Source organism: Engystomops pustulosus, chromosome 2 (assembly GCF_040894005.1).
Source record: "Engystomops pustulosus chromosome 2, aEngPut4.maternal, whole genome shotgun sequence".
Classification (NCBI taxonomy): Eukaryota; Metazoa; Chordata; class Amphibia; order Anura; family Leptodactylidae; genus Engystomops; species Engystomops pustulosus.
Window position 1 is genome coordinate 18,327,831 of NC_092412.1, and position 13,029 is coordinate 18,340,859.

Sequence of the window (13,029 nt, forward strand, 5' to 3'; positions counted from 1 at the left end):
TAGAGGTAGGAATTATACCAGAGCCATCTATAGAGGTAGGGATTATACCGCAGCCATCTATAGAGGTAGGAATTATACCAGAGCCATCTATAGAGGTAGGGATTATACCGCAGCCATCTATAGAGGTAGGGATTATACCAGAGCCATCTATAGAGGTAGGAATTATACCAGAGCCATCTATAGAGGTAGGGATTATACCGCAGCCATCTATAGAGGTAGGGATTATACCAGAGCCATCTATAGAGGTAGGAATTATACCAGAGCCATCTATAGAGGTAGGGATTATACCGCAGCCATCTATAGAGGTAGGAATTATACCAGAGCCATCTATAGAGGTAGGGATTATACCAGAGCCATCTATAGAGGTAGGGATTATACCGGAGCCATCTATAGGGGTAGGGATTATACCGGAGCCATCTATAGAGGTAGGAATTATACCAGAGCCATCTATAGAGGGAGGAATTATACCAGAGCCATCTATAGAGGTAGGGATTATACCGGAGCCATCTATAGAGGTAGGGATTATACCAGAGCCATCTATAGAGGGAGGAATTATACCGCAGCCATCTATAGAGGTAGGAATTATACCAGAGCCATCTATAGAGGTAGGGATTATACCGCAGCCATCTATAGAGGTAGGGATTATACCGCAGCCATCTATAGAGGTAGGGATTATACCAGAGCCATCTATAGAGGTAGGAATTATACCAGAGCCATCTATAGAGGTAGGGATTATACCGCAGCCATCTATAGAGGTAGGAATTATACCAGAGCCATCTATAGAGGTAGGGATTATACCGCAGCCATCTATAGAGGTAGGGATTATACTGGAGCCATCTATAGAGGTAGGGATTATACCGGAGCCATCTATAGAGGTAGGGATTATACCGGAGCCATCTATAGAGGTAGGGATTATACCGCAGCCATCTATAGAGGTAGGAATTATACCGCAGCCATCTATAGAGGTAGGGATTATACCAGAGCCATCTATAGAGGTAGGAATTATACCAGAGCCATCTATAGAGGTAGGGATTATACCGGAGCCATCTATAGGGGTAGGGATTATACCGCAGCCATCTATAGAGGTAGGAATTATACCAGAGCCATCTATAGAGGTAGGGATTATACCGCAGCCATCTATAGAGGGAGGAATTATACTGGAGCCATCTATAGAGGTAGGGATTATACCGCAGCCATCTATAGAGGTAGGGATTGTACCGGAGCCATCTATAGAGGTAGGGATTATACCGGAGCCATCTATAGAGGTAGGAATTATACCGGAGCCATCTATAGAGGTAGGAATTATACCGGAGCCATCTATAGAGGTAGGAATTATACCGGAGCCATCTATAGAGGTAGGAATTATACTGGAGCCATCTATAGAGGTAGGGATTATACCGCAGCCATCTATAGAGGGAGGAATTATACCGCAGCCATCTATAGAGGGAGGAATTATACCGGAGCCATCTATAGAGGTAGGAATTATACTGGAGCCATCTATAGAGGTAGGAATTATACCGGAACCATCTATAGAGGTAGGAATTATACCGGAGCCATCTATAGAGGTAGGGATTATACCGGAGCCATCTATAGAGGTAGGAATTATACCGCAGCCATCTATAGAGGTAGGAATTATACTGGAGCCATCTATAGAGGTAGGAATTATACTGGAGCCATCTATAGAGGTAGGGATTATACCGCAGCCATCTATAGAGGTAGGAATTATACCGGAGCCATCTATAGAGGGAGGAATTATACTGGAGCCATCTATAGAGGTAGGAATTATACCGGAGCCATCTATAGAGGTAGGGATTATACCGGAGCCATCTATAGAGGTAGGGATTATACCGGAGCCATCTATAGGGGGAGGAATTATACCAGAGCCATCTATAGAGGTAGGGATTATACCAGAGCCATCTATAGAGGTAGGAATTATACCGGAGCCATCTATAGAGGTAGGAATTATACCAGAGCCATCTATAGAGGTAGGGATTATACCAGAGCCATCTATAGAGGTAGGAATTATACCGGAGCCATCTATAGAGGTAGGAATTATACCAGAGCCATCTATAGAGGTAGGGATTATACTGGAGCCATCTATAGAGGTAGGGATTATACCGGAGCCATCTATAGGGGGAGGAATTATACCGGAGCCATCTATAGAGGTAGGGATTATACCGGAGCCATCTATAGAGGTAGGAATTATACCGGAGCCATCTATAGAGGTAGGAATTATACCAGAGCCATCTATAGAGGTAGGGATTATACCAGAGCCATCTATAGAGGTAGGGATTATACTGGAGCCATCTATAGAGGTAGGGATTATACCGGAGCCATCTATAGAGGTAGGGAGTATACCGCAGCCATCTATAGAGGTAGGGATTATACCGCAGCCATCTATAGAGGTAGGGATTATACCGGAGCCATCTATAGAGGTAGGGATTATACCGCAGCCATCTATAGAGGTAGGAATTATACCGCAGCCATCTATGGAGGTAGGGATTATACCGCAGCCATCTATAGAGGTAGGGATTATACCAGAGCCATCTATAGAGGTAGGAATTATACTGCAGCCATCTATGGAGGTAGGAATTATACCGCAGCCATCTATAGAGGTAGGAATTATACCGGAGCCATCTATAGAGGTAGGAATTATACTGGAGCCATCTATAGAGGTAGGGATTATACCGCAGCCATCTATAGAGGTAGGAATTATACCGGAGCCATCTATAGAGGGAGGAATTATACTGGAGCCATCTATAGAGGTAGGAATTATACCGGAGCCATCTATAGAGGTAGGGATTATACCGCAGCCATCTATAGAGGTAGGGATTATACCGGAGCCATCTATAGAGGTAGGGATTATACCGGAGCCATCTATAGGGGGAGGAATTATACCGCAGCCATCTATAGAGGTAGGAATTATACCGCAGCCATCTATGGAGGTAGGGATTATACCGGAGCCATCTATAGAGGTAGGAATTATACCGGAGCCATCTATAGAGGTAGGGATTATACCGCAGCCATCTATAGAGGTAGGAATTATACCGGAGCCATCTATAGAGGTAGGAATTATACTGGAGCCATCTATAGAGGTAGGGATTATACCGCAGCCATCTATAGAGGTAGGGATTATACCGCAGCCATCTATAGAGGTAGGGATTAAACCGCAGCCATCTATAGAGGTAGGGATTAAACCGCAGCCATCTATAGAGGTAGGGATTATACCGCAGCCATCTATAGAGGTAGGGATTATACCGCAGCCATCTATAGAGGTAGGGATTATACCGCAGCCATCTATAGAGGTAGGGATTATACCGCAGCCATCTATAGAGGTAGGGATTATACCGCAGCCATCTCACTGTGCCTAGTAATTACAGGGAATTTGTCAGCAGGTGTCCTTGAGAGATGTGTAATAATATCTTCTCAACGAGAAGGGCACATGCTGTGTAGTAGATTCGGAGACCACAGCAGTGTGAGGACCCACGCCCAGTCACTTTGGAGAAGCTACAATACTGCTAATAACAACATACACAAAAGTGTGATTACACATCTATCCAGGGACAATGCCAAACACTGGTTACAGAGAGCACAGCAGTGTTAGGACATGCCCCCCTGTGCACTTGGAGAAGCTACAATCCTGCAATTGTCTCCAGGGACAAAACATAACACTGGCTGTAGCTAGCACAGAGCACCACAGTGTGAGGGCACAACCCCAGTACAGGAATATAAATTCAGATTTCATAGTCCTGCTGCTGACAGGTTCCCTGAAAATCTGTGACTTCCCTTTCCACTATATTTCAGGTGTCCCGTACATCAGAGAGCAGCACTGATCACGTCTTTGAGATACATGTGGAAAATGTGAAAGGTCTCGCTCCCCTGCAGTCCACGGTGTGGGGGGAGGCCGACTGCTTTGTACAGTATTTCTTCCCAGTGCAGTCTATGGTATCCGGTCCAGGTTCAGAGCTGCCAGAACAAGGTATGAAGGGTCCGATATGGCGGTTCTGTCACATCAAGGTCAGTGACACATCAAATGTAAAGCTTCCTTCTTCTTTGTTGTATTTCAGGCTTGACTCTTAAACCCGTACGTACGGCCACCACCCTTTGTGTGCCAGACCCGGTCTTCAATGATCGGCAGAGCCATTCCGTGGTGGCTCCATCAGACACTCCGGTACAGAGGCTGCTGCTCAGCGCTTACTCCCTGCAGGGACTCTCCTCAGGAGGGGGGATGAGCTTTGAAATATGGTGCAGGTGAGAACCATGGAAAATGATCACGTCCTTTTGTGGTCCGTAGGATAGGGACATAGGACTAGAACCATCTCTGCTCTCAGATGTCCACGATTTTTTACATGATGTTTATTTAAAGGAAATGTACTACAAAAATCCATCATTTTGAACCAGGGTAACGTACTCATAGATCCAGACACTGTGACTGTGGTATCTTCTTATATTTGTTATCCATGGCCTCCTTCCTTCTGAGATCAACTTTTAAAATTTTGCTAATGAACCAGGAGGGCTCCTAGGGGTGTTACCAAAGCCCCTTAATGCAGTATCTTCACCGGCTGTTACATTGTGCGGGAGCGCTTCCCACTGTGTGAGATGACATCAAGCGAGAGACAGTGTAACAGCCTGTGAAGCTACAGCATGGAGGGGATATGGTAATACCCCCAGGAGTCAATAGCATAATTATGAAAATTGATTTTAAAAGGAAAGGAGGCCTTGGAGTGTCACGGTGCCTGGAGCTATGAGTAAGTGGTTTATCATGATGGATTTTGATGGTAAATTTCCTCTAAAAAGGTTAGCTCAAGATTTATTATTATACCCTATGACTGTGATATAAGACAACCTGCTGCTCTGTGAGGACTGACCACAGGGAGGTCACTGACCCAGAGAATGGAGGTCCTGTGCCCCTTTCTAAATGGAGCAGTAAGTCCCATTGTCCATCACTGTCCCGGGGTCTGCTGGACTTACCCAGGTACAGCACCCGGCTATCACTGGTCCTACTATAGATCATGCATAGTGAGAAAGCACAGACAGGGTACCCGGACCTTTACTTTCTTGATCAGTGGGTGCATACACCGTTGGACCCCCAATAATAAGCATGTAATTGCCCCTCTTTTTTGGATATGGGATAACATTAAATCTTGGGCAATCACCTGGGTGTCTATTGAACCTTCCTTGCCGGTACCTTTTGTATGATCACCCATAGGGTGGATTTGTAGAAAATTGACTTGGATATAATGTGTAATTGGGGGTATTAGCTCTCTGCCTCCTTGGTTGTCAGCTCTCCCCCCCCCCTTATTGCCCTGTGGAAAACAACCCTCAGATAGTGTTTACATACCTACCTGCACTGCATTCTTCAAAGTTCATTGCACCCATGAATCATTTCATTTAAGAGTAATATTTTACCAGAGATGCATCAAGTTTAGAGGCTGGTCTTCAGTTCTATAGCACCTAGAAACATGTGGCTGGTCATATTAAAGATAAGAATCTTATCTTCCAGATCACATCAGGTCTGTGATCTAATGGAGTTACAGGTGGTAACGTGAGCTGCAGATAATGATCCAGTTCCCAACTAATTTAATTTAACCCCCAGAGTTTGCAAGTCTATATCTCGCAAAAACCACATGGTGAGATTTTTCCCTTTAATATGACAACGGCAGTATGTTTCTAGGTGCTATAGAACCGAACATAGAGAAGTCTGGAATGACACTTTTAAACTTGACTCATCTCTGGTAAATATGACTCCTTCTCTGATGATTGTCACATGAATTTGGAAGAGATTTCTCATAGATAAATGGTTGAGATTTCATATAAAAGATGGAATTCTCGAAAGGACATTTCATCCCAAACCTGATAGGCTAGCAGTTTAATGGGGTAAAATGGTGCACCTGGTGATAGGTTCCCTTTAAGGATAGCATGCTAAATAATCCTGCGCCATTGCTTTCCTGTGCTTCAGTGAGATGTATATTCCTTTAAGACTGTAATCATAATAAGCAGATTACTAATAATTGCTCTTTTTGTTAGGTATTATTACCCCAATGTCAGGGATCAGCTTGTGGCCAGAGCTCTCCTGCCGCTGTCACGTCTCTGTGCCATGGTGACAATGCACCATCGAGAAGGAGTGGGGGTCCAGACGTTCTGCCTGCCGCTCACTCCGGTGAGTGAGGCCATTGTGGACACTTCACCACCATCCTCAGGTAAGCTGCAGGTTTTATCAGCTCATTATAGGGAGAACATTAATGCCATGTTACCACCCATCACCTTGTTCCCAGGATTACTGAATGTAAACGTGACGTATAGACGCTCCATCAGAAACCCGGTGGGGATGCTTGCTACACGTATGGCTTCTATATCTGTACAGATCCAGCGGGCGTCCGGTCTGCAGGCGGCTGCCAGGTACTCCTCACCCTGGTCTGTCCCATACTACACACACATATATCCAGTACACACACATATATCCGGTCCTTATATCTGATCTGCTCCTTGTTCCGTTACAGAGCTCTAGCCCAGCAGGACCCTACATTTCAGTACAGCGCAGATGTCGGGGTCAATTCTTTCATCATCATCCGCTCTTCATTCCTGCCGGAGATCGAGGTCCGCAACACTCGTACCGTCGCTCGCAGCTTCTGCCCAGAGTTTGACCATCATTCGGAATTTCCCTGTAATCTGGTGACGCAGAGGAGCAGCGGAGAAGCCTGCAGCCTGGCGGAGACCCTGCACTCTGCCGAGATCGTATTCTCCATCCATCACCAGAGTGTGACAAGCGGTAAGAGTGCTGGAGTAGTTCTGCTGACCCAGAATTATTGCTTCAAGCCTTGTATAACCTTCACCATAACAATACAACACACATTCTGTGGTGGAGCTTCCCTATGCTATTACATCGCCCTGAGCCTGGGGGAGGGAGCAGGATGAGTCATAATCTCCTGCTGCAGCTCCTCCTATTTATCAGAGCTTAGACATGTAAGCGAATATCCACTGAGGGTCTACACAGAGCACTAAAGTAAGTCGCAGCAATGCTGAATCACTTGATGAACATTCAGGGATTATTACTAAGGTTGTAAAGGCACATGGGCAACTTGTATAAAAGAGTGGTCAATCCCTTTAATATGTGGAATCAGAAATATAAAGACGTGTTTCTGCTCTGCTCCCCCATTCTTTACCATTACCATCATAATCGTTACACCTGGCTATACACTTTACATAGGTTTGGGCCAGATATCCCGTACACATTTATTTTACAGTCCTGCGAGTCCCCCAAAAGTGCATTGTCCGCTGATCATGCACTGTGCCGCGATTCACTAAGATCGTGCGCCCGATATCCTGCATGTGTCGCTTCCCCGCTCAGGTCAGACAGAGTTCACCATCTTCTTCCCGGTGCATGTAAGTGCAATGTCTTGCAACACAATTTGAAAGTTAAATCCCGCGGTCAGTCCATATTAGTCGGAACATCCGACGGCCCAACCCCCGATTTCTGTTGCATGGAAGCAGCGCAGCTGGGCCAAAATCCGATCACTTGCGACACAATCTCAGCACAGACACTTCTTAAATATCTCTCAAAGCCACGCAAAACCCGAAAACCGCGAACAGTCCGAAGAAAGTGCGATCTGCGACCCTTGGTAAATAAGCCCCTGTGTGTGCCAGCTTTGCTGCCCGTCTAGATTGGCTGCTGTACTCGGTAGTCTGGGCACGGACTGCTGATCTTGTTCTCTGGTGCAATGATCACAGATTATCCAATCACGGCCACATATACAGCAGAGCTTACGAATCTCACAATCATCCATGTTGCAAACAATAAGCTACTCTTTTGGGTAATAAGATACTACTGAGCACATTTATCTACAGGTGATACAAGCAGAGCTCAGCCATCGCGGGATCATCAGCTGGGAATGGTGAGAATCCCCACTAGAGACCTGCTGACCAGAAGATCAGGTGATGTCATAGATCCCTAACCATATAGCTTGGTACAAGTTATACAGAGCAATGACCACCTTACACTGTGTCTTGTAGGAATTTCTGGCTGGCACCCAGTGATGCTTCCTGATGACTCCGCGCTCCCCGGTCCTGCGGGGGTATTGGACAATGTTGTAGGAGGCCTGGAGCTTTCCATAGGTTTTGCTCATCACTCAGACAGAGAGCGTGTCGTGGAGGTGGCCCGAGGCCTGGGATGGACAGAGGGTGAAGGAGAAGACAGTGACCAGTCTGGAGATGATGAGCTGGTTAACTTCTCTGTTACTATCCCCAAGATCTGGCTTCCGGTGCACTGCCTTCTGATGGCCGGACACAAGCACCTCCACAAGAGCACCTACTGCTACCTGAGGTACAAGCTCTACGATAAAGAAGCCGTCTGCTCGCCATTGAAGAGGCCGACGTTATCCGAAGACGGGCAGAGGGCGACCGTGGTGTACGAGCAGACGAGGACTGTGGAGCTGATGAAACATCAGCCGCTCATGTGGTATCTGACGGAGGAGAAGCTGGAGATCCAGATCTGGCGATCCTATGGGAAGGACACCAGCGGGCCAAGACCCCAAGACACTGACCGGCTGCTGGGATGTGCCTATGTGGACCTCACTGCCCTTTCCGAAAACACCTCACGGACCCTCTCAGTCAGTGGTAGGTGAATGTATATGAATACAGTGCTGCACCCTTACTTGATGAGCGATTGTGTGGTGGCCGTCCTCTGCGTCCGTAGAGCGGCGGCCATCCTCTGCGTCCATAGTCACTGATTGATCCTTTGTACCATTCATTTCATTTTCAGGTGTATATCCCCTCTTTAAGCACAAAGTGGCCAACCTGTGGGGGGCAGCAGTGAGAGTCCACCTGTGTCTGAGCTCGGCCTATCACCCATCAGTGAGCACCAGATTCCCCAGTACTGAGGAGGAGCAGAGCCTGAGTGAGGACTACGAGGCACAGGACATTCCCAGGGATCATACTGACCACAGACAAGATGATCACAGGAAAGAGCAAACCGATACATTGCACCAGAACCCCAGCAGCGAGTCCGCAGCCGTCGACCTTGAGAACACCTTTGCGGTGAATATCGTGGTAGAACGGGCCATGCATCTCAGCCTTAAAGGTACAAGACCAGGATGGAGACTGGGCGACGAGTCCATCATGCGTGACAAGTCCATTATGGGTGACAAGTACATCAGATGATGAGTGTTTTATTGCAGGCAGTCCTCTGGTGGAGAGAGCCGTGTCCGTTCCCAGCTGCTACGTGTCCTTCCCCGTCGCTGGTTCTGTAAACCCAGTGGTTACCCCAATAGTGGACCGCAACAACTCCCCGACATGGAACTTCCAACACCAAGCAAGGTTGGTCCCAAACTTAGACATCACCTACATTTATGTCAAGAAGTCTTAAAGGCGACTCCACTCTGGCTAAGAGATCAGGGTTCAGGATCAGGGACCCCTTCCCCCTATTCACTAATGGGAACAGGTTTTCTAATGTTCATAGGTGTCACATGTTTGTGTCCACAGATTGAGCAAAGAGCTTCTCGTGGACCCCCAGCAGACCCTCGTGTTCAAGGTGTGGCACAGGGCAGGTAAGAGACCGATCAGTCACAGAGGGAAGATATCTATTTCGTGTTCTACACAGTCACAGGGATCAATGAGGGAATTAGGATTTAAAGGGCATCTACCACCAGGATGAAGGATTGTAAACCAGGCACATACTGACATACTGGTGTGTGCCCCCTCTGGCAGGATCTGCACTTTTTTTATTTGTTATGCCATGGTTTTTAAGAAAAAAAAGGCTTTTAAAATTATGCAAAGGAGCGTGGGGGCGTGTCCTCACACTGCTGTGCTCTGTTCTCCCTGAAGAGGGTGTTTGATATTGTCCCTAGAGAAATGTGTAGACCATTGTGTATGTTGTAAAAGCAGCAGGACAGTGATATGGATTTATGTTCCTGGAGTGTAGCTTCTCAAAGGGGGTATCCTGACACTGCTGTGCCCTGTACTTTCTGCCCCTAGTGCCAGATATTACCCCCGGGGTGGTGTGTCATCAGACTTTTGTGTATGTTGTAAGTAGTAGCCGGACTGTGATATTTGGATTTATAGTCCTGAATTTTATAAGGGGCATGTCCTCACACTGCTGTGCTCTGTTCTCTCTGCATCAAGTGGTTCCACTGCCCCTGAGCTCTTCTAGCATTGGGTAGTAAGCAGTGATGGAGGCAGTGATCACATGACTGTCAGGTGGCCGGTGTCATGGTTGCCGCTGGGTCTTAGAACCCCTGGGTTGGTTCAGAGTCACAGGCTATTAAGGGGTTAAATCTGACCTACCACATGAATGGCAGAAAGCATCTTCTAGGATTTCCTTGCTGATTTCTTGCAGACGAGGAGCGGGTCCTGGGCTTCGCCTCGGTGGATCTCTCTCCGTTACTCTCCGGCTTTCAGTCCGTGTGCGGCTGGTACAACATCGGGGACTTCACCGGGCAGTGCCAAGGGCAGGTGAAAGTGTCCATCACCCCCCTGGAGAACATCTCCCACCTGAAGGAGCAGAAGCGGCTGAGGAGCGAGAGCGCCCCCAGGGGCCCCCAGGTGTGTACACCTGTCACAGCCTTCTCACAGCTGCAGATCCGGTGCTCTGTGTCAGTGGGATTAGTGCTGGATCTGGATGAAAATCTTCCCTTTAACCCTTATAAACCTCCTCCCCATCCTGAGCTCCATGTCTCATCCTTGAAGAAGGTCCCTGATGACTGGGGCGCGGTCAGAGGGGTCTCCTACATCACATGTTCTTGTGCTTTTCTTCCCAGCTCTCGCTTTATCCCTCCGCTTTGTTTGGTTCGTTCATCTCTTACCCTTTTCCGCATCCAGACGATGTCCACAACGTGCCCAAAGAAGCCCCCCAAAGGTAAGTGACAATGACCCTACACTTCCCAAAGCCTCCTGTTCTCATTAGTATTGCAGGCCAGGGTGTTAGGCCTGTAGTGTAGTTGGTAGCAGCAGGACTGTGATACATGGATTTGTATTGCAGGATTTTAGCTTCTCCAAGTGCACGGTCCTCGCACTGCTGTGCTCTTTGCAGGCAGTGTTAGGTTTAGTCCCTAGAGAGATGTGTAATTATTACCTTTATGTATGTTGTTAGTAGCAGCAGGACTGTAAAATGTGGAATTAAAATCCAGGATTGTATATGGGGCGCATACTCACACTGCTGGGCTCTGTGCACACAGTGTTAGGTTTTGTCCCAGGAGGGAAGGTGTAATCATAACTTTGTGTGTGTGGTTATTAGCAGCAGAACTGTGATGTATGGATTGGTATTCCAGGACTGTACTATGTTCTCACACTGCTGGGCTCTGTGCTCTCTACAGCAGGTGTTATGTATTGTCCCTGGAGAGATGTGTACATCAGACCTTTGTCTATATTGTTAGTAGCAGCAGATCTTTGGTATATGGATTTATGTTCCAGGATTGTACTGGGGGTGTCCTCACACTGCTGTGCTTTTAGCTCTATGTGTTGCACTTTTACTTCTTTGAGTAAAAGATGTAAAGAGGAAGGTTCTGTGGATTGGCTCATTGCAAAGAGCACAGCAGTGTGAGGACATGCCCCTAGTGCCCCAGAAGGTAAGTGTACACAGCTCTCCAGGGACCATAGCTAACATTGTCTGCAGAGAGTTCAGATCACAGTAGTGTGAGGATAACCCTTCAGTACACTTGGAGAAGCTACAATCCTGGAATATAAATCCATATATCACAGTCCTGCAGCTACTAACAACATATACAAATGTCTGATTACACATCTCACCAGGGACAATACATAACACTGGCTGCAGAGAGCACAGAGCTTTTCAAAGGCAGGAAGTAAACCGCCCCTGGTTGTTAAGAGGTTAATCCATCCTGCATGTAAATCTTATGGATCTTTCCATCTCTACTATAGGGAGAACATCTCATCCATGGGACATGAAGATCATACGGAGACTCTGCGTCGCTTCCAGGTGTCGGTCCAGCAGGCGGAGCAGAACCGGTGGAGCACAGAACACATGGACGCTCTGTCCCAGTCATCCCGCACCTCACTACTGTCTGCACTCAGGTCAGGAGCCAGAAACAGCGCCGCTCAGTCCAATGGCTGCTCCTGGTATTGCACTCAGATGGGACTGAAATGCAAAACCAGACTATAGCCAAATCATTCTCACAGCTGAGGGTTTGTCACACCCTCCCAGTGTAGGCCACTCGCCTCTTCTATTTGGTTGTGGTTTCCATTGCAGATGTGAGGAAAACCTTTCCTGCACCGATACATTGTAACGCATTCATACAGCTATGTGCTTATGATTATTCCCATCACACAAGATTCAGTTGTAACGAAGCTTCAGCTGTGAGAAATCATAAATGACAATCGCGACTTTTCATTTTGGATCTGAGCAAGAGCGTTTCCATTCGCTTGACAGCAAGCAGAGGTCTGGAAAATGGTGAAATGTGAATAAGGAAATGTCATGTTTTTGCAGGAAGAATCTGAGTGAACTCGATGACATTCAGAAATATTTCAACCAGAAGTTGTACCGGAGTCTATCGAGCGCAGAACCAGCGGAGGAGACCCCGATGCTGAGCGTGGAGTCCGGACCCCCGAGCTGCACAGAGGATACAGAGACTCGAAAACTGCTGACTAAATCCAATCTCCTGGTGTCACAAGTCAGCAGCCTCATCAGCGGTAAGATCCGGGATCACCAACATAATGCTAGGACACTGGGAGAGGGAATAAAAAGGGGAAGAGACCAAAGCATGTGGAAGGGGAGCTCCCTTCATACCAAGCACAGATGCCGTGCAGTGTATAGTGGCTGGACTGGGTATTGCAGCTCAGCTCCATTCACTTAAGGGAAATCCATCACCAGGGACACTTACTCGTAGATCCAGGCACCGTGACTCTGATAATCTACTTATATTTGTTATCCATGGCCTCCTTCTTTCTGAAATCAGCATTAATAATTATGCTAATGCTGCAGATTCACAGGCTGTTACACTGTGCAGGAGAACACACACCTCCCACTGTGCAAGAGGGTGTCCATGAGGGTGGGGGAAGTGCCGAGAGATGGAGATGGTG

At 47.3% G+C, this 13,029-nt stretch overlaps 1 protein-coding gene across 1 annotated transcript in view; it reads left to right on the forward strand.

Moving 5' to 3' along the window:
• The window catches only part of C2CD3 (C2 domain containing 3 centriole elongation regulator), a 45,161-nt gene that overhangs the window by 19,961 nt on the left and 12,171 nt on the right, over nt 1–13,029 (forward strand). The window contains exons 17-30 of the mRNA XM_072133831.1: nt 3,805–3,979; nt 4,068–4,251; nt 6,028–6,200; nt 6,276–6,399; nt 6,501–6,769; nt 7,846–7,932; nt 8,011–8,613; nt 8,759–9,076; nt 9,174–9,312; nt 9,478–9,542; nt 10,331–10,536; nt 10,752–10,849; nt 11,872–12,024; nt 12,437–12,639. Of these exons, the coding sequence (XP_071989932.1) occupies nt 3,805–3,979; nt 4,068–4,251; nt 6,028–6,200; nt 6,276–6,399; nt 6,501–6,769; nt 7,846–7,932; nt 8,011–8,613; nt 8,759–9,076; nt 9,174–9,312; nt 9,478–9,542; nt 10,331–10,536; nt 10,752–10,849; nt 11,872–12,024; nt 12,437–12,639 (2,797 nt within the window). The remainder of the gene's footprint in view (nt 1–3,804; nt 3,980–4,067; nt 4,252–6,027; nt 6,201–6,275; nt 6,400–6,500; nt 6,770–7,845; nt 7,933–8,010; nt 8,614–8,758; nt 9,077–9,173; nt 9,313–9,477; nt 9,543–10,330; nt 10,537–10,751; nt 10,850–11,871; nt 12,025–12,436; nt 12,640–13,029) is intronic.